The sequence below is a fragment of the Athene cunicularia genome, assembly GCF_003259725.1.
Source record: "Athene cunicularia isolate RWA chromosome 2 unlocalized genomic scaffold, athCun1 chr2_part1, whole genome shotgun sequence".
Lineage (NCBI taxonomy): Eukaryota > Metazoa > Chordata > Aves > Strigiformes > Strigidae > Athene > Athene cunicularia.
Genome location: NW_020799095.1, coordinates 140,006,669 through 140,029,406, shown reverse-complemented (window position 1 = coordinate 140,029,406; position 22,738 = coordinate 140,006,669). Strand labels below are relative to the sequence as shown.

General features: G+C 36.9%; 1 protein-coding gene across 7 annotated transcripts in view; it reads right to left on the bottom strand.

The window, feature by feature from the left end:
- The window catches only part of COL14A1 (collagen type XIV alpha 1 chain), a 122,437-nt gene that overhangs the window by 20,181 nt on the left and 79,518 nt on the right, over nucleotides 1-22,738 (bottom strand). For all 7 annotated transcript variants that reach the window (XR_003397740.1, XM_026842177.1, XM_026842181.1 and 4 more), the window contains 8 exons: nucleotides 20,889-21,047; nucleotides 16,354-16,431; nucleotides 15,992-16,078; nucleotides 11,727-11,780; nucleotides 11,230-11,325; nucleotides 9,962-10,015; nucleotides 8,717-8,770; nucleotides 347-400 (listed from right to left, as the gene is read on the bottom strand). Coding sequence is in view for 6 of the 7 variants with exons in the window: in XM_026842177.1 (XP_026697978.1) it covers nucleotides 347-400; nucleotides 8,717-8,770; nucleotides 9,962-10,015; nucleotides 11,230-11,325; nucleotides 11,727-11,780; nucleotides 15,992-16,078; nucleotides 16,354-16,431; nucleotides 20,889-21,047 (636 nt within the window). In the remaining variant the exon portion in view is untranslated. The remainder of the gene's footprint in view (nucleotides 1-346; nucleotides 401-8,716; nucleotides 8,771-9,961; nucleotides 10,016-11,229; nucleotides 11,326-11,726; nucleotides 11,781-15,991; nucleotides 16,079-16,353; nucleotides 16,432-20,888; nucleotides 21,048-22,738) is intronic.

Genomic DNA, 22,738 nt, shown 5'->3' with positions numbered 1-22,738 from the left:
CTAATATGAATTCCTTGCAAAAAGAAAGTCTTTATTCAAATGTTAAGAGCACTAATTCCCCTTACATAGTGCAGTTATTTGACTAAGAATAAGCTATCAATCTATTGATGCAACAACTGTCTGTCTCCCCTTCCCAAAGGAAACATTTTGTCTTGAGCTAAGAAAGAATGGAAAGAAATCACACTGGACAAGCAGCTCTTTGCCAACCCTGTGAGTCATGAGAATTTTAACTTCCAGTGAGAACCCTTGGCCTTGGTTTATCCACTGAAGACTAGATAACAGTGACCTACAATCCCCCAAAATTCTTCTGATTTTTACAGTAATGAATTCCATGGGCAATACTCACCATTGGGCCAGGGGGCCCTTGTGGGCCTGTGGGTCCATCTTTGCCAGGAAGGCCCTATAAAAGAGAAATATATGCAATTTTATCAGCTTTTTCTACGTAATTCATGAATCTGTTCCATGTCAACTAAAAGACCTTTTTTCTTTTTTTCTTTGTATTGTGTTTGGGTGGTTTTTTTGAATTAATAACTGGTGGTAGTGGTTTTTTAGACTAAAATTCCCTTATTTGCCCTGGGGAGGGTTTATTTCTGAAAAGGAGCTATAGCATAGCTGTTATTTTGAAAAAATCCTACCAGTGTCACAAAACTTTCGAAGTAAGAAGCAGCAATCAAAAACTCTTTGTACTGGCAATTTTCACCTCGAAGTAATTTTCACTTATAATGCTGCTGTAGTGAGGTAAACAAGAGTGTGTGATACCACAAGATGGGTCACACTTTTACATCTGTTCTCACTCGTAACTATTCACAGTCCCAGTGATTAAGTGCTGAAAGATGGCAACTGAGAGTCTATCTCTCTGCCCAGCAATACTGTACACATGTACTAGCTATCGCCGAGGTCCTGATTCAGGAAGAAGCAGGAATGCTCATGTGGTTTACATTATGAACGTGCTTCAGAGCTTCCAGAAATGAAAGCCAAAAACTAAAGATAACTTGGAAACTGGAAAGCAAGCAAATGATAGAGAAAATACTGGCCAGATGTAGAAAATACACTATTAATAAAGCATTCTTGTAATTAACCAATATGCACATTTTGTATCCACATGCTATAAAGCACAGGTTTCCGAAAAGCCTGGTGATGTCAATTCTCTAATTACTACACAGCCTAAAAAAGGATAAATATGATCTCTGGCTCAAGAACAAAATATGGAGGTGAGAGTAGAAGGAAAGAGAGGGTTTGAAAGTGTTTACGCTTACAGACACAGTAAAGAACATTCTAGGCCTCAGTATCTTACAGAGTTTAAGAAAAAAAACACCCACATTTTTTGTTTTGTACTTTTTTTTTTAAACTTTATTTTTGACATGTTTTTAGTGATGAATATAGCATGAACTACTAGTGTAATGCTTTACATAATTTGGAAACTATGATTCAAACCTGCTATCATATGGCAGTAAAAAAATGGTTGGAGAATATGTTCTGCCATGTACCTGGAAAGGATTTTTTTAAAATTCCACCAGAAAGGTTATTGATGATAAAATAAGTCACATAGTCAACTCATTATGTCATCTATGCATCCCTAGACTTGATAAGGAAATACCTTTCGATTTCACAGTGTAGCCAGATGGTTCCTGAAGCTTCAAGTACCAACAATAAGAACTAAAGCAAATGTAACAGCTAAGTGGCATTGAAATAAAGATAATGATAGTGTCTCTATCACAGTAGCTTTAAGCAGGTTTAAGACAGAGAAAAGAATGCAAGCCTAGCTCAATTAAATACATTTGCAAAGGAAAGTATGTTTAGTCTTCAAAATTGGTGTTTCTAGAGGAGACAGAGATTGGTATCAGCAACTTTGAAATATACTAAACTTATAAAGCAGGGTTTCTGATATTCTCTGGAAGAAGCATTTAATTGTGAACAATATTCTGAAAAATTCAATGATAGCTATTCACCGTTTCATAATAACATGGAAGTCCCTAAAATATAATGCAAACTAAACTTTGTAGAAGTCCTTTATGAAGACTGATAACTTCATATTTATAACTATGTTTTACATTTTTAAGCAAATGTTTAAAATGCACATTTATTTTTGATCAATCCTAAAGCAGGATGAAAACTGGTTGGACCTTGTCAAGAGCTTAATTTAACCGGGGGGAGGGGAAATGGAGAGCTTTCCAGTGCCTTCTAGCATCTAGCGTGGATTAACACAAACTTCTAAAGAAAAATAATGCTGTATTTCCCTCCCTTCTCCCATCTGAGTCAAAGAGTAGAACTAACAGTATGATGAGAACCACTACATCTTCTTTGAATATGTTTCACTATTTCTTCTGACCAGTATTCTTACTCTTGGCTGCTCAAGAATCATCTCCTGTCTATTCTCCTAGGATTCAGTTCTCTTGGCACTATGTCTGTATCGCTTTGGCCACAAAAAAATCACCTCATTTGTTGGATTTGAAAATTGGTATTTACAAATGAAGTCAAAGAGAGGTTTGGTTCAAGAAAGACTATGGCAATACCTATTCCCTCATGCAGGTAAAGACCAAAGATATCATCTGTGCTGCCAACAGTGTTTGAAGATGATGTTATTTAGACCATCCGATGGCCAGAATGGACCTGATACTCATTCTGAACTTGTGAGTAGTGAGCAGCGATTAGTAAGTATCATGAAGTTAGCAGGAGAACTGGGAATGTATTTCTTCTTGCTATTTCTCCCATTATTTTTGGTCTGTGTAATGTAGAAGAAAATAGAGTGTTGTGAGAATTCACAAAGTTGTATTGAGAGCACTGAAGCCTTAAAGGTATTATTTATTCTCCCATTTATTGAAGTCTCATCTTCGCTTATCCATCTCCAGAATGATTGGGGGAAATACTTAGCACAACAGCACTTTCTCTCTGATGTAGTCACATCCAAGATAGGAATGACTCTGTACAGAGGCACTCAATCTCCTCCATGGAGCTGCATGTCCCAGAGCAGGATGGAACAGATTTTGATGTGTGACCTCAGATATCGGGCAGTTTAGAATCAAGATGCGTATTATTTTGGAAGGTTAACTTAAATCAGGGCATATTTTGCTAATGGCGTGAAAAACAATTATGGAGAAACAGTGTAGCTATGACAGAATTTTTTATAAGGAGTTTTATTTGCCAGAATACTAATGGCATTACAGAATGTAGGCACCAGCTAAATCCCTGCAAAATCTCAAGTCTGCTGAAGTCAGTGGAGACTGCTGCTCACTTCACTAGAAACTCTTTAGCTTTTGGTAGACTGGAATTTTTTTGGGGTATTTGTGGAGAGGTGATTTTTCAAGCAGGACTAGACACTGGCAAAACCTCAACTGAAGCTACTGAGCCCAGGCTTGAAGGATATTCATTCATAGCCTTTGAATGTGTCTAAAAAAACCCGGCAGCCTGGCACCATGCCTGCTTCAACTTTCATTTTTCTTTTTCTGATAAAAAATTGAAAAACAAATGTTCCTTATTTCAAGATAGACCACTGTGACTATAGGAAAAGCATTACTAAACACCATCTCAGTGTATTAATCTGAGGTGTAGCTAGCAAGAGATTTTGCACCAGCATTAGCTATTTTAAAGTTAACCCAGAAAAAGAGCAAAAAATGTGAGTTTTTTTCTGAAATATTGGTCAGAACACACAACCTTTATTTAAAATAGGCTAGTTTTGTCTTAACACACAATAATGCCGACTTAGCATGTCATCTCTCCCTTGTGAAACTACCAGTGCTATCTACAAACTGATAGTTGAAATTATTTTACTATTAATTTTTCTATGTTCTTTTGTTCTTCTACTGCATATCTTTTGTTAATCAGTCATATTTCTTCTCCAGTATTTGAAGTGTGCTATTAGGATTAAAATCTAGAAGATAATACTCTTTTCCTTGTGTTTCTGTGTCCCTTTGACTATGCCTTTGCTTGTAAATGAAACAAGTTCTTAGAGAAAAGATGTGACACAGCTCGTATCAATGTACATGTGGCTTTGTGGAAAAGAGCCTGGGATTCCTAGGGAACAGCAGGTTGAAGATGAGCCATCAGCATGCCCCTGCAGCAAAGGCAGCCAATCACAGTCTGGTTGTAGGACCATAGCCAGCAGATTCAGCAGCAGGTTCAGGGAAGTGCTCCTTCAACTTTTTCGAGCACTTTTAAGACTACCTCTAGAGTCCTGTGTCCAGTTTTCATATACTAAGTACAATAAAGTCTGACATAATGGAGCAGGTCCAGTGGAGGATTACCAAGCTGGTCTGGGGTCGGAGCACAGGACATATGAAGAAAGGTTGAAAGAAGTGGATTTGCTCTGCTGGGGAAAGCTTATTGCTGTCTAAACTACCTAACCAGAGGAAAAAGAGATATAACCACTACTCTCAGAGGTGCACAGTGATGGGACAGGAGGCAGCAGACACAACTGGAAACAGGGGAAATTATGATTAGACACTAGGAAGAAAAATCAAATAAATACCAGAGAGATTATTGAATATTCATACTCAGAGCTGTTCAAAACTTGACTTAACATGGATGTAAGCAACCTGATCTGATCAGACCTGTTTTGAGGAGAGTGCTCGACTAAATGACCTCTGAAGGTCCCTTCCAACCTTAATTCTATGATTCTATAAATCCCACTAAAACTGTGCATTTAAACTGCCTACTGGAAATGGCTTCTGATCTATGCTCTCCCCTGAACAATGTGCTGGAAGAGTTGTAGTTGGCCCAGCCCAACACTGCCAAGAGGAATGATAAGCATTAGACTGCATAGGTCACTAGACAATGCTCAAAAACATGTTCTGGCAATATCTAATTTACTAGTCTAGACACAGGCTTTGCGTCCCACAGCTGGTCTCTTTGCCCTCCTGCTCTGAGAGTGAGCTGAAAGGAGCCATTAGGAGCAGAAGAAATGTTTAAGAGACTGAATCATCCTCTACCAGTAGGGATATCTTAGTGCAGATCAGTGTCTTGAAGCAGGATAAGGAAGGTCAATGCTTCTGGACTCCAGTCTAGCTGAAGCAGCTGAGCAAGAGAAATCAAACATTTGACAGTTCAACTCTCTGTGCCACTCCTATCAGACAAAGGGAATCACATCCAACAGACCTTCTTCCAGAACTTTTTACCTGCTAAGTAAGAACAATGCCTCTTTGCCAAGGAGAAGCTTGGCCAGGAAAAGACACCCCTGGGGAAACCACAAGGCAACAGTGAGTAGTGACAGTGTCACGGGTACTGGAGATATAAACTTGAGATTCAGAATGACAGAGATCCCTTCCTACATTGCCTCATCAAGCAGAGTATGCTTGCCTCTCAGGATGATATATTAGGCTTCTCTTGTTGCAGCTGTGTAGAGCTGTCCTCTCAGGTGGCCTGCACTTCACAAGAAAGAACAGGGATTGCAACTGTCACCTGACCTTGGATAGTAGCCATGGAGATATGGGAAAGGGAAGACTTTTCCCCCCTCCTCTATCTACACATCTAAACAAGGGTCAGACTCAGTCTGCTTCCAAACTTTATACTCTTGGCTGAAAGAGATGAACCAAAAGCACAAGAGAATCTAATTACTGTCTACGTGCTCACCAGAAGCATGATGTCTGTTTGGATTCTCCTGCATGTGCAATTCAAGCTCTATCTTTCAACATGATATGCTTGGGAGAGTTGGTGGAGAAACACAATCTGTTCTCTTTAGTAAAACCTGTCTATATTGCCAGCTACAGATATGGGACAGTAAGAGAGGACACCAAACAATCACAGCCCCAGCCATAAAATACAAAGAAACCCTTTTCTATTTTATAAAATCTTTTATGTCACACTTTTATAACTGGAAGCTGATGAGAGGGGAGGGGACTGATCCTAATGTGGAGTCTGAAATGTAGATTTAAACCAGTTCCCAGACAGGTTTTAAAGTATTATAATGGACATTCAGAAAGTTTATTTTATTATCAGACAACACATTTTTTTTACTCTGATTCAATCTTCAAATGGTATTTTTATTACATCCCACTATTTTTCGTAGTGAGGGTATTTCAGTATGAAAATAGTCTTTGTATGAATTCACACAACTGACAGCGGATATGCTCTATTTCTTAATGAGGTACTAAAAACCATGAAAAACAAATAAACCAGAGAATAAAAAGGGAAGTTCAAAAATACAAAAAGAACCTTGTTGAATTAAAACATTGAGGGGGGGAAAAAAAAAAGACCATTTTTCAACTGATTTCAACAACAAAACCAGAAATTATGAATGCTAGAAATCAAAACAAAAAGGAAGGAAAAAGAACTGTAAAAGTGAAATTATTCCAACTGCCAGCAACTGGAAGGAAAAAAAAAAAAAATCTCCATTCCAGGACTTCTTAAGTCTATCATCACACTGTCCCCCATTCAGCAAAGCTCTTGGAGATCTCCCAATAAAGATCAGTCCCATGATTATCACCTATTAAAATCAGTGTGATTTAGCCATCTGTTTAAGTACTTTACAGCACTGGTACCACTATAATTAAAAGATTTCAATGAACAATAAATACTAATGAGGAAATAATGGCTAAGCTAAGAATAACATAGAAAATCTCGGTTCTAGTAGTATAATAGCTGCAAAACAGTCTGGCATCTTGGCTAGTAGGAGAAAGCCCAACAAAGGGAACAATTAAACTAAAAGGCAAATTCTCAGGAATTTTCCAGTTCCCTTTTGCTGTTGCTGCAGTTATGCCCTTTAGAATTATGTCTTTCTCCAGTGCTTGGCCTTCAAAGTGGCAGTGGTGAAATAATTGGTTTGAATCTTCACCCATTAAAAGCAATTTTATGTTGTCATAACTTCACAGAAATTAGATGCGTTACACCACCATAAAATTAGTATAATATCATTATTTGTTGCCATAGAAATAATTACTGCTGGATGATATTGCACAACGGTCACACAGAGACAATAACAGGCTAGCAGACCTAACTTTATGAGATCTAGGCTATTTATCCATCTCCTTTGATTAACACCAGAAGAAGGTGAACACACAAACAAAGCATTATTATTATATCTATAAAAGCTAGCAATTTATGTAATTGCCCTGCCTTATTATGGGCAACATTGAAGTCTTCTACAGAATAAGCACTGCATGACCTTTCCAGGCTGTATCAAAAGCCTTTGCTGCACTAGTCTTCCTCCTGTTTTTTCTGAGAAATGTCATCTCTCTGCAACAACCTTCCGACTACCACATGGGAGAACTAGATAATTTCTGAACTGTTGGCTGACATAAAAACATGGCCGAGGGTCTCCACTGCTAAATATAGTTAGCTACAGAATGAAGTAAAAACACAGAGTTCTCTTCTCCCTGAGATGCAGAATGCTCAGTGTTCTTCATGATTAGGAATGCAGACAGAGGAGGCACATACCACTCACATGTACAGCATCTAGCACCAAGCCACCTCAACCTGGCTATGACCAAGATTAGACAGCATGGTAGCAAAAATTTAAATATCCATCAGGCTCCAGGTCTTTATTAACCTAGAGATGAACAGGTGACACCAAGTTTGGGGAACTTAGAGAGAAAAAAATTCCAATACAGTCAAAAGAAGACATTAAAAACATGCAAAAATGAGCTTCCATACAGAAGGCGGCATCACAGTATTGTAAGTAGGGAAAGGAATATATTTACCTTCACATTTCACAACTTAATTGAAAATCAGAAGGCTATTCATCTGATTAGAAGGTTATTCATCTGATTATAATGTTGTGTAAATCTGTATCTTAATAAAATTATTTTCTTGATTTTAGAGAAAAAATATCTATGCATTGCTCAAATTCTACAGTAACTTCAGTGAAATTCTTCTATACATAAACATATGCCAATGCTTAAATTCATAATAGTGAACGCAAATACACATTTCACTATAGGGATGTTTTTTTATAACAAGATCTCAGGTTAATGCCAGAAATCTAAAGAAGGTCCAGATTTCTCTAAAGTTATATTAATGTATCCAAAATATGATCATGAATATGTAAATCTTGTTCAAGTGAAAGTGAAAAGTCGTATTTAATAATGACCTTCTGCTGTAGACAGGAATCTAGTAATATGCTAACAATAATTTTCCAGAGCCTGTCTCATAATGAAACAAAATTCTCCCCAAGGAGACAGGAAGGGTGACTTACAGGTTTAACTGCACACATGAATATGAAAATTTTTTTACCAATTCCCTGACAAACTGTAAGTACCTTCATTTGTTCTATAAGAAGCAGAATAAGGTGGATTAAATTTTAATATTATTCTTCACCTTTTCCTCATGTCAGCAGTTTCTACAGGTATTGTTCTACATACAAATATTCAAATACTAAATTCTCCTGTTGTTGCCTGTTATTCATTGATTAGCTAGAAAGAAAAATTAGATCATTGCATTGGATTGCATGCTAATTATGTACCATTTAACCACCATCTGATTTTAAACATATAAGCAAATGGACTAATTGGCAGTGGTGTGACATCCACTCCTGTCAAATGCATTAAACACAAAGACAGTGCATGGCTCCCCATTACTTATTTAATACTTCTCAACCCTCACCCACCAGATGGAAGGATACTCCACCCTATCAGACTTCTCTGCTGATTGGCACAGAGATATGGGTCTCCAGAAATGACAGACCACAAGTGACACAAACAATAATAAATCAATCATGCTGGAAAACATATCCATTATGGAATGGAAAATCTTAAAACAAATGCAAAACACATTCATTTTACCTTACCCTTTGACCTTGAGCTCCATCCCTTCCAGGTGAACCTGATGCTCCTGGGACACCCTAAGCATTATAAAAGGAGGGAAAATTATGAGATCAAGTTAAAAGAATCCAACTAAATCACCTTTCAGTAACATGCTTTTGGTATGACATGCTTTTGGTAAATGTTTTGGATAAATGGAACTAAGGAGCTCAATAATGGGTGAAGAGATTCAGTAAAGGTATTTCTGTGAAATGACAGATGGCTAAACAGACACTGTTAGAATGCATAGGTTTCATAACGCCTCACTACAATTCTCTTAACATTGACAATTTTGTCAAGTCAGGCTTCCTGTGCCACTAAGCTGAAAAGAGAGCTCGATTTCCTACATCATTCTTGTGTTGTGTTGTCAGTACCTCAACCTAAAAATAAAACTGCTATTTCTCTCTCTCTCATTTCTTAAATGGAGTCTGTTACCATATTGTCTGAAGTCAGTGCAGCAATACCAAAGGGTAAATACCTGCCTGAGCAGGATTACAAGTTACATCCAGCAGTTCCCCATTTTTCGGATTAAATGTCACTCTGGCTCATGAAGACTGCAGAGCAGCAGTCTGGGACCATTAATGTAGTGGTCCAGAAGACTAACAAAACTGATTCGTGAGGAAAGGCTGTATTAGTTTATTATTCCTAGCACATATGAACAAGAGGGGAGAATCTGGTAATGACCAACAACTACTGGAGGGATATAAGCTGAAGAGGAGCATCCGAAAAGGGAAGAGCAAATGATCCTGGAAAGCGGAAAAAAAAATGGAATGCAAACTCTAGACTGAATACCAGGCACCAAACTGAGTAAGATTCACTGAATCCTACAGCTTTTTAAGATTTTGTGAATCTTGTGAAACATGGCATCTAAAAAGATTAAGTGCCTGATCTGTCCTTGTAGATAATTCCAGGAGGAATTTAATGGATTTAAAGTGAAAACAAGCAAATGCTAATTATCCACTGTGTAAGCAGAAATCTAAGAGCGGATCTGAGTCTATAGAGACCCAATTTCAGTGTTTAACAAGGTCAAGAAAGTAACTGGTTCTTCAGTCCCTGAATGATTTGGTCACTGCACACTAGCATACCCTGGATTCCCGATTCTAAATCTCATTCAAATTCACCCCAGCAACACGCTTCTCAGCAGTTTTGGATATGTGCCTTAAATTCACAATGATGTCAATTCAACATTCAAACTTAGTAAGTGACAGGTTAAGCAGTAACTTAGGGAATACCTGCAGGCCAGGAAAACCAAGATCTCCCTTCTCTCCCTTTTCACCTGGTGGCCCCTGCAAATTAATAATCACACATAGTAAACCAAATACATGGTTACTTTCCCATTTTTAATAGTCTCTTTCAGCTTCTTTAGAAAAATCAACCAACCAGTCAGTAAGAAAACTTTATCCTGCTGAAGGCAAAACTACAGATTCCATTTGCAAAACTGTAAATGAAGAATTTACAAATATAGAAAATAAAATTTTAAAAGACTTCAGAATTAACCTGACAAAATTATGGCCATTATGTTACTAATAAAGGTAGTTATTTTCTTTTCTGCTCAAAGGAATCTGTTTCTCTTTAGTCCTCAGAAGTATTTCCTATAATGATGAAACCAATGGATTTCTATAGAAACTAGATGGGTTTCTACAGTACATATGCATGTCAAACATATACTTTTCTAGAAAACAAACTATTTTTTATTAAATTTTACGCAGAAACACAATTTCTATATGAAATAACTACTATAATTATTGTATTATGTATTATTCTCTGATGACAACATCATCAAGAATATACAGTTTTGGTAAATCATTATATTGCACAGCAGCATCACATAGACTGGATAAAAAGAACTGCAGTAAACTTTGAAACAAGAAGTTTAGCCAGAAAAGATATGTATCTACTACCTTTCAAGGTTTCAGTGTACCCATCTACCAGAGACGTACATGAAACGAGATTAGTGCTACTGGTTCATTATTCTACCAATGTGTCTTTATGATGAAATTCTGAGACTTATTTCACAACAGCATTGTGGCCTAATCATCTCCTCTGATGACAGACTCTGTAAGTGTAGTGAATACTATTGTTTAATTCTGGCAGCAAATACGGTGTTCTTACTTGGGTATACCTTTCAAGTCAGAACTAATCTATGATGAGCAATACCAAAATCAGAAAAAGATAAAATATTAACATTTTGGTCTGGGGCCATGCTACAACCCCAATGCAATTTTTTTCACTTGTATCCGGGCTTGGATGCTAATACCCTGGGTCATATCCAACTTGCAATCAAATCCCCCCAGCTAACTAAAAGTTCAAATCCAAACACAAACAGGAATGTTGGCACTGCACCCACATCCAGTATAGGTTAAACCCAAATCCACAGTTCCACCTGAAATACTGAAATTCATATTCTGATCAGGACACCAAAAGATATTTTAGTCTAGTCTAAGATATGTGCTGTTCAAAACATCCCAGGAAAGAACCCCATTGATTTTATAAGTCTCACTGGAAGCCCTTGAATAGAAAGTCCACTGGGTCCTTGTGGTCCTGGAGGTCCTTGTGGTCCAGGAACACCAATTTCACCTCGAGGTCCATCTGGTCCCTATAGTAGCACAGGACATAAGTTAAACTCTTATCATATGGACAAAGGCAGCTTCTGTTTGAAGAATTAAATACCAATAGACTCAAAACCATCTGAAATATGGGTTGACATTTGATTGAGCAGTTAGGGTTCAATTTAAAACTGCCTGGTTCCTTTATAAATACAAAAAAATGAAGATTTATGCTGTGACAGCAGCATTCTGAATTTTATATCTTTTATCAAGGAACAAACAGGACAAGAAATTGTTATGAAAAGAGACACACCAAATGCCAATGGCATTTCACTATGCTTTTTCCTCAGTGACATCAGAGACAGTCTGGAATTCATTTCAAGGTTCATATGCTGCAGAGATAAACCAAAAACCTGTGCATCTGTCAACTGTACAGTGCTGTACAAAGTACCTTTGGACCTGGGTCACCACGATGACCTTTGGCACCTCTGACACCTGGACCACCCTGTGAAGAATAAGCACAGGACTTGCTGAAAACCAGAACTCTCAAATAAACAAAAACAAAGTCCAGAGAAGGCCAAACATTTTTTTCTTATTCCTGAATCAGTGTTCAGGAATCAGTAAATATACTTTCCATATCCTTCCACAGGAGTAATTAAACTGAGAACATACTTAAGTGTGTCCGTATGCAGGAATAGATTTAAACACAGATGTGATTACTTTCTAGAGCCAAGAATGCACACCACGTAAGCATCAAAATAACACTGAAAGCTACCACAGTGATGGAAATGTATACATGTGGTCATGGGTTCCTCTCCAGTTGCTGAAACCTTCTGAACATCTGTCTGTTCTCCCCAAGATCACCACACTGATAAAGGCTCAGTTTCCAATGACTCAGGAGTATTTTTCTAGCCAGGACAACTCCAGGATCTACTAGACTTACCATGGTTTAATTGAGAGCTACTCTTAGCTCTCAATACCCTTTTCCCATTTTTCTCTTTTTTGCTTTCTTCAGCGGTGCCTACATCTGTTAATCATTTTTAACCAACTGTTGCCTTTTTTATTAGTATCATCTGAACCACTGGAGTTGCATATATCTATGGATGGCTGCCATGAACGTGTTTTGCATATACATGCTAAATGTGCTTTGTCCTCTAGGACAGCATAAAGATAGTTTTTTTCACTATATTCAGATCCATTTCCCTCTTACTCCACCTGAGTATATTGCTTGGGATATGAGCTTTACAGCAATTCTGCCCTTCTTTGTAATCAAACAGGATCTTGTATAACTAGGCACCATCACTGAATAGTGTTCCTTAGAGGCTACAATAAGTACTTATAAAAATAACAGCAGTTACATTGAAGAATTAAAAATAGAAAATATGCTTATCAGATTAAATGCATATGCAATATCAATAAGACTTTAAATAGGAATGCCAATAACAGAAATGTTTGGAAGTACCAGGGTACTCTTGCTCTTCAATGAAGCTATCGTGATACAGTCTTCATATGTGCAATTACAGAGCAGTTTTCTACTCCTTTCCCCAGCCCCTTCAGTCTTCCCACTTTCCTCCCACAGCTCTATGGCCAAGACCCATTCCATCACAGACAGCTCTGACCCTAAAATCTCATCCCACGCTCTCCATAGAACCATGTGGCAGTTGCCAGTTCCCAAATTCCAGGTCCTCACATTATTGCATTCCAGACCAGGAGCTTCCCTCTGCCCTTTTTCTCCTGCCTCTGCCTTACTCAGATTAAAAATTCCTATGCAAATGCTCAGGAAAATAGCTGCAACTTTTTAACATAAACAAAATCGCACAGTTTGCTCCCATTTTGTTCTCAGAAACAGATTACTGCTTTACTGAGTAATAATACATATTTAAAAATAGCCTGATGATAAGCCATTCAGTCATGCTTTAAGATTCACACTGAGTTTGATACACTTATCCATGCTTTAAACCCAGCAGCCTTTGCTTGGTAAAAGAAGAAGTTCCAGAAAAGCATTGATTTAAGTTGAAGAGACTCCCCCATTTTTCTAATAAACTTGCTTTGATGGTTATTCCCCAACACTTCAAAACTTCTGTTATTAATTTCAAATTTTTCATTTCTTTGGCTTCTACTTCTAGCCAAGAATTCCTTATACCTTTTTCTCTTATTTAAAATAACTTCTTAATAGTCAGTGCTTCCCCCCAGAAACAGTTCTTAATCAACTCTTATCAAGTCACCTCCTTATTCCTGTTTAACAGTTAAAATCTATGAAACACTGAAAGCTTTTCATTGTAATTAAACTTCTCCAGTCTTCCAATATTTTTTCTCCTCCCTCATCTTCTCCAGTTCTGCAGCATTCCTTTCAAAATGCAGGCATCAGGTTTGTGTGTTATCTTACTTTTGCCTTGCGTTGGGAACTTCAGACAGCATTATCAAATTCTGTCAAAGATTAAGCCATAAAAGCAATATCCCATAATGAAATCTGCCAGATAATCTTAACTCTAAAGAATAATTTGTCTTCCCCAAAATGACCCGCTTCCTAAAAGAGCTTAAAAATATTTCCAGATACTATCCCAAACAAATGGAAGCCTTTCATTGGAGTAGTCTAATGTCTAAAACTGGTTACATGGTAGAATCCTGATCCCTTAAATAGAAAAATCCTTGGCTTAGAGAAAAGTCACATGACATTTTAACAACTTGGAATAGTATTGACCAGACAGCACATGTGACTTTCTGACTGTTGGTTGGCACAGAGATGAACACTGACTTTATTCTTTTGCCCTGGTTTTTCCTAGGCCTTTTATTTTTTTCCAGAACTATACCATCTAACTGTCTGGAAAAAAAACATCACTCATAAGAGGCTGAGTTCCAGAATCACATACTCCTCTGCCTAAACAGTGATTTTTCTGCTTGATTTTAAGCCTCCTCTTGCATGACACTATGCTACTCAAAATACTGTTAAACCTAAATTTAATAAATAGAAGTACATTATTTTACTGCTGGATTAAGCTTTGCCAATTCCTGATCTGCATATGTTTCAACTATAGCAATACACATCCTTTCAGTCACAGAATTTTAAAACATTTTTCATTTTACTGTGAAATGTGGTCAAACTACGCAATTTCAGTTGTATTTTTCTGTGAATTATTCCATTGTCTTCTTCACAGAACACAAATTGGACACCTATATACAGAAATTAAAACCTTAATCCATACTTGATTTATTACATACGTTCAAATAGGAGAACAAAATAATTTTTCCTTGCTCAAGATACTGCTCTTCAGCAAATTTTTGCCCAAGTTTGTTCTCAAGTTTTTGTACCAGAGCTTGAGGAACAGTTCTTGCAGAAAGACTAACACCTGAGTTGTTACTAGGATAAATGTCTGCTAGGATCTACTACATGAATGTCTTATGTGCAAATAATTTTGATGTTGAACATGTATCTCATGTAATTTGCATACTTTAACCTTTTCAGAAAGTTATGTTCTTTCACATTCTTCATTGGCTCTTTCTCTTCAAAACACGCTCTTGGAGCATCCAGGACAGTATGAGCAGGGAAACATGCAGTTCAAACTTGTTCACAAGAGAGCCTCATCTCAAGCTAACTTAGCAAGCAGCCCTAAGATGCCAGAGTAATCAATCTAGTTGTAAAAGAAAAAACACATGACCATTCTACAAACGTGCAAGTTAGGATTCTTATTAAACCAAACCAATAATAGACCACTGCAAACAGAGCCCACAACTTTTCTAAACTGCTAAAAATCAGCCTTGGGATATGAGATGGTGTTAACTAACTAGTGATCCATATCACAGTTGTCTGGTCTGATCAATTCTCTGAGTTTTTCCACAAGCCAGTAAAGAGAAAGAACATTCATCCTATCTTTCTAAGACACTATGCTGAGAAGGAAGAAAAGTTAAATAATTGTCTAGAGACTATCTAGTTCCACTAGTTATGCAAGGAACTTAGATATACACTTATTTAACTTTTACAAAGTAAACACTTCGATGAGTGCCATCAAAGCAACACCACAGCAACACCACAAAGCATAGATAGAAGTCATGACAGTGTGTATTGCATCATTCAATGACAAGCTAGAATGAACTTCAACTTTCACCAAAACCAGTTCATTTCATCTGCTCTCCTCAACACTTTTGGGTATCTCTCTGCCTCTGGGAACTTTGAGAAGAACCAGCACTTTCAGTTCTGCTTTCCAATAAATATTAGAGCTCTTAGGTAGGGCTTTTAAGACAGGAAAGTCTTTTTTCATCTTTTACCACACAAGAGGCACTGTCACATTCCATACCTTTAATTCATAAGTATGCTGTAAATTTCAGAAATCCGAACTCCAAGCTACATTTAATACATATATGCTAGAGTAGACAGATAGCAGGTGATTAAAAAACTGAAACCAAATGGCACCAACTATGACATATTTATTAATGCTACAGATAGGTAACAGGGTTCAGGGTCTAAAAGACTACCCTAACTGCTCCAGGTCTAGATTAAACCATTAAAAATTTGACTCACTTATTGGGTGAGGAGTTTTTTTGCAGCACATTACTTGGCATCTTTGGTATAAATTGAACGTGATTTTATCTTTTTGCCAATGCTTAAAATCCTAATTTAACTTATTAGTTATACAATGGAAGTATATTCACATGTCTTGGAATAAAGGTGGCCAGTGGACTATTTGGTACAGTTGACTACAAATCTAAATAAAACCTTACCGGTGGCCCAGGAGGTCCAAGCGGACCCTTATTAGCTTCTGAACAGGAACAAGCATGAGGAAGGGCAGGGCAGTTTTCCTCATCTCTCTAAAAGAAGATCAAGATAGGAAGAGAATGATGTCCAAAACTTTGATTCAGAAGTTAAGAATTTTATGAATTTATGACAGTACTGCATAGATGCCTCAAAAGCACCTGCTTGATTTAGAAACATACATCACATTGACTTTCAATAGAACAAGTAATTCAAGCAGACTTGGGATTTTTTTCAAAACTCCTAACTTGTCAATTTCCATTAAAACATTTGTCTCGATGAAAGGGAAAGTAAAAGGTAAAGTCTACAGTTATTGAAAGAGGTTTCTTACCAAGCCAGGAAGCTCACAGCATTTGTCGCGATTGGCCCATGAGGTAGCACAAACAATGTCAAACATCTGCAACTGCAACTGTTTCAAAACAACGGTGATGTACAAGATCACTTTTAGTTGTAAAATAGGTGCAGAATTAAACCATCAGCAAGAAAAACTACCTTAATTCAACACCCAGATTAGACAGAGAAAAGGCTATCTGACTTAGAGCAGCTAGCCAGATACACTAACCTAAATGGTAAAAGGCTTGTGTTCTAATGAACATGTCTGAACTATAAGACACTACGTGGATTGAACAAGCTGTTCAAGGTTAAATGTTGCAGGTATTTGTTGGATTATCCCCACCTCCTTGATTAAATTCCTGATTTCGCCCAATGGTGCCTCCCAAAACTTTTTTCCAGCAAAGGAGGCATCAAGAGACACGCAAAAGAGAGCTCAGCTCAAAACTGAGTAATTTCTCTTAACTTACTAGTTTGGTGCTCAGATTTTATCTATGACAAGGTCTCCTGTAGCTTATTACTTACACTGGAGCTGAGCCAGAAATAATATTTATCATCTTCTCCAGTTTTATTTTACTTCAGAATATGCCCTCTCTTATCCCTATTATCCCCAGGCAATGAAAGTTTAAGGATGGTGAAAAGCTCACTCAACACATGACAACACTACGCAGAAAAGAGAATTCTCACCACAGGTCTGGGAACATGGTTTGGACAAGAATTTAATCTACAACACACACAACTGGTAAATCTAATGGCTGCTAGGTACTCAGAAACAATATACTAAATAGGACTCAATAGTAAAAACAATTTGTCTTCTTTACAGCCTTGAACTGAACAAAGGGGTCTAGAAGAGATGAAGCCTTCTTCTGTTACTATTTCTATTCTTTTTCCATGCCTCATTTATGTGCATACTGAGTAGAGAGGGAAAGGGAACAGAACATCCCATTAAATTAACCCCACATGTTAAAAAATGTGATGAACTGCTAGAGATAGAACTCTCTTTGGTTTTGCTCCCATTGTTATTATTTTCAGTGGCATTATTTTAACACTGGAACAGAAGAGTGAATTTTAAGACTTTCTTAAAACTGCATTGCTTCTAAAGCTGTTAAAATGAACTACATATGTGCACCTTCAGTTTTCCCTCCTTTTTTTTTCTTATAAAATCAACCATAATTTTTTAAACCAAGGAATACTTTCATATACATACAAATTCTTTTTATCTGCCAGCAGATTAGCTGGTTTGTAGATATGCTGTACTACAGATGCAGACACATGTGAGTTGGTTCCATGCCAAACACCTTAGCTGGAGTGCAGCATGAAGGCAAGCTTTTGGACCCTCAGTTTGGCTCCACAGTCTGTCCTGAGTCCAACAAGTCTGTATCCCTGGCTACATCAAATGCAAGCTGGCTTCATGTGGAGCCACTTAGATGCCTCTTTGCTACATGTCCCAGTGCTACTAATTCTGGGAGGACTTACTAGCTTGAGCACAGTAGCACTTGAACATGCATGAACATACTGCTCTGGGACTCCGAATGACCCTGGGCATTTGCATGATTCTACTCTTAAGCAAATAAGACATCCCAGAAAAGAAGTGCAGAAACACCTGAGCTCGTTGTGCAGAAAGCAACTCAGGTTCAGAAGTAAGTAGTACTACCATTGTTTCCATAACACAGTCCATCCCAAGCTATTCTGTTATCCTTAAGGAAGGTTGACAGCATTGGTTAAATTTATGCAGTCTTACATAGGTGTGTATATGCATTTGTTTTCTCTGGATTAGACAATCTAGAGATCCATAGTGATAAAGCAAGTTGATGTAAAATAAAGCAAACAGACATTCCATGAATTGCTGTATTCATCATCCAAATGTTGAATGACTCAGTGCCCTTATTCTAAAATATTATATGGGTTTCTCTGACTCAAGCTAAATAACCAAACAAAGCCTTCTTTGCTACCATTAAACATTTATTCATAATTTTCTGTATTCACAGTGATTTTGATTTCTAAATATCTAGTCCTGCAAGCAAAACCATTAAGATGGAAAAGTCTGACCATCCTCCTCTTATCAGGCTACAGTTCTGCAAAGACTTCTCAAGACCAGACCACATCACATGTTATTGGTTTTAACAGTACATACACAGAGAGGTAAACAAGTTAATTTTTTTTTAAAAAAAGAAACATCAGTAAAGAGAAGGTTTGTGAATTGTAAATACCCAATGTTTTAAAGCTGGACTTTTCATTAAATCCCACTGAAGGAATAATAAACATTACTTGCTGCATGTCATGACGAGGTTTCGTTCCTCTGGCTGGAGTGCCTGATCCATACACACCTCACTATTAAGGGATGTTAAAAGGGCCAGGCACCTTTAGCCTTATCCCTTTTTTGTCCTATCTATCTCTATTTCTGCCTGTTCATGGAATTGCTGGACATCATATGCATCGATAGGAAAAAACTCTAATACAATTATACTCCTTCAAAATCAAAATGTTTTGCAAAATTCAGGTGATGCACTGGATTCATTTATTTAAAAAATACACTAAAAGTATTCTGACAATGTTAAACTGTTTCATGTGAATACAGTCAGAACAAAACATCCACAATTTTATTCCAAAATAACTGCCTGCCTGTTTTTATTTTATGTAATAAGCATCTCCAAAACTAAGATTAAAGCATTTAATGAAAATACAGCTAATGAAAAGAGAACTTTTCAGAACTATCAACAAACCCTGATTTCCATATCAATTCAAAACAACTTTGAAAATGTTTTACAAAAAGGAATTTTCCTTGTATGCATGCCTTCAGGACTCTCTTAAAACTGTGAAAATACTGGTACGGACTAAATCTGTTTCCAATGGTGGCACAAGTGCTACTTAATGAAGCGCAAGATTATGTCATACTTCTACCTTACCCTACTAGCTTCCAATGACTTTCAGACCAGGGATTTCCCGTCCCAGATCCGTTAACAACCAGTATTTCCCTTTCATTCATTTGTCCAGGCTTCCCCACAATCTCTATAAATATTTAGCACTCACAAAATTGTAAGGTAAGGAACTGCACTGATCTACTTACTACCTGCTGTGAGGACAACCTCTATCCTGTCTACTACTACCTTCCTTTGACGTCCTCTTAATTTTTGGAGTAGAAGAAACCAACTCGTTCATGCTTTAAATGTGACTATTCACGTAAGTTCTACTTAATATGAATAAAATGTGCAGAATGGAGAATTTAAAGAATGGTATTTGGGTACTTTCCTGACCTGCTTGTAATTTAGTATACGTGGTAATACTTGAAGGCAGCTAAACAGTACTGTGGAGTAAAGAATTTTTATCTTCAGCTACACATTTGTAGTCTTACATCAGCTTTACAGTTCATTTAAACAAAACCAAATTTTTCAGTAAGTAGGCAGTCTGACTTATCTTTTATAGATTCCTGGATTCTAACAAAGGACACTATTTCTTTCCACTTCTTTACAATGCCTTCTCTAATTCCAAGATTTCCTAAGTTTGCCTTTTTCTGTTTCTATTGAAAAGGGACTACAAAAGTTTCTCTGTGTAATTGTCTTTACAGGCTTCATATAATTATTATCCATAATTTTGAGGTCTAAAGGCTCTTTTTTGTGCAGAGATATTCTGAGGGCTTATTATTTACTAAACAAGAGTATTTCCATATAGTAGCAAGTAAATACATTTCTGAAACCTCATTCCTATTCAAATCAAGCCTTGAGTTCAAGGTTCACATTCTCTGCTAACCTCATTCTAAGGTCAAGAAAGTTCAAAAGAAAATTAGCAAGCAGTACTGCACGGCAAATAAATCTTCCTAATATCACTGTCAGATTATCAATTCTTCTTCAGCAACTAAATCTATCTGAAAAACCCACACAAACCTTCTTAATGACATCTGAAGCAAAATGGAAAGACTCCCATGGGTTACCATGCAAACAGAATGATCAATTACTGCTTCTAGGAGAATAATTTCAGAAGAATGAGAAGCATACCTCATCCTGGGGAGGATCTTTCACATTTAAATTATTTTATATTATAAAAGAACTAGATATACTAAGACAGGGACTTCTGGGGGCCATCTGTGTCAGACCAGTTCAATTATTTAATGAATGGATAGTGGCGTTAGGGTAAACATAGAGTAAGAAGGAATAAGAGACATGGGGAATAACTATCACTCAAAAAAAAGTTTAAATGATTCTATGCAAAGGAGTCACACATTATGTTACTCTATGGAATGAAGTTTGGACACAAGTCATATCTAAGTGCATCAACTGTGTTCACATATGTGTTTGAAAATAACATTTGGACAATGATGATCCAGTCATATAAATTCTAAAATGATCAAAAATAGATTCTGCCTAATGTTGAAAATGTTGAAAACTATTGCAAGCTTTTGCAGAATTTCTGAAATGCTGGAACTTTACCGTTTCAAATATAAGTTTACTCTGCTTCAACTTAAAACTAACTGCAAATATCCCAAACATTTGTTTTTAGAATATTTTAAATAGTTTAAAGAGTTTTTCTTGTTCTACTCACTGGTGCAGAGTTGTCTCTTGGTCCTCTGGATCTGACCATTCTCCCCAACACTTCTATGCCATCAGAACTGATATTCCCTGCTGCATTAATGGTCTTCTCGCTCACTTGCTTGCAGTCAATGATTATTTTGGCCGTAGTCTTGCTGATAACAACATGCAACTATGCAAAAGAAAAGATGCTTTAACATATGAAGGAGCACATAGGATATAATAATTTCCTGGAAAAAGAGGAAAATTTTTTGAAATGAGATCCTCACTCCATGTTTCCTAATGGAATTTGGAGAATAATTCATAGCAAATAATCTAGATGACCTCTAGAGGTTCCTTCCAACCTAAATTATTCTATGATTCTAATCTGTTTAATAAATTTATCTTATTTTTCTGCTTACAGAACCTCTGCACACAAATTGGCACTTACATAATTTATTTGGTAAGAAAAACATCCCTGTCAAAAGATCTACACAATGTTCATATAGCACCCAGATCCAAAAATCCTCTTCATTTATGTGGTCAGTAATAATTCCTGGGCCTTGTATGATCTGCTATATAGCACTGGATTTCACCCATACATCCTTTATAGCCACTTGCAAAAGCCAAAACTAAGCAGTAAAATTTAGCCTGTAAATTATATATTAACCATACAGCAAAACCCTTCATAGTGAAGTTTTTAAACTGAAAAAAAATCAAATCCCATCAAACACAGTACAGAAGAACAAAGCACAGCCACAAAATTACTTCCTTCTGCCTTGACTTGCACTCTGTTGTCTGCTGCTGATGCTGCAAAGACATTCCTAGCAGAGAGGACTAGCAACAACTGTCCTGTCATGGGCAAACTCTTGGTTAAATACAGGAAAGAACAATTTTGAGCAGGGAAAGACCAGATGAAGGGCTGGTAGAAATGCAATATCTGCTCTATATCAGTACACTACATGGAGGTCAGAGCCCAAGGTGTAGGAAAGAACACCAGGAAGTAGTCCTGTAGCTGCTTTGCTGTGGGCTCAGATGGAACTAAATAACTGAAAAGCTGCTACGAATTTGGTCTCCTGTGCCTTTCAAACACATGTATAGCAAGGATCATCATTCAAAATGCAGAAAAATACTTAAGAGGAGTATGTTCTAAAAAAGCCTCATATATTCCTCCAAAGCACAATTTAAGAGTCAGAGTTAGACCTCAGCTCTGATCCACCTTCCCTTTCTCACTCCATTGACTAAAAAGGAAGTCCAGAAAAGTTAAGCTCTGTAAATACTATCCCTCAATCTACAGTCTCCTTTACTTTTTAGAAAAGATACCAACATCAGAAATAAAAGTAAATAACAAAAGCATCTTCCACAAAAAATGCCAGTACTACTTCATCTGCTTTCAGAAAGAATGTTACATGTTCTCTAACAGCCAAGAAAAGTGTGACATGGTATAGCCCTTAAAATATATTTTAAAATAACAACTCTGGTCAAAAGAATGATAATTTTTTTTCTGGACTTTTTGAGTGACATTTCCAATACAAACCTTAAAAGGAAAAGCCAATTTATTTCTAAATTACTTCTCAAGGCAAGTATTTTTAATCAACTCTAAAATACAGGCACAAAACACAAGATGAAAATTGATCACATGTGCTTCATCATAAAAACTATGATTTGTTTAATGCTAATTCAACATTGCAAAGGGACTTATGACAGTTTGGTAAATTATTCTGAATATGCAAATATATTTATTTTGGCAGTGGCTGACCATATGAAAGAAGATTTCAGAACATGAAAAATTCCCAAACCTTTATTAAGAGTGCTTTTTTTTTGGTTTCTGGTTTGGGGTTTTTTGGTTTGGTTTTTTTTTTTTTTTTTTTTTCAAAGAACTGT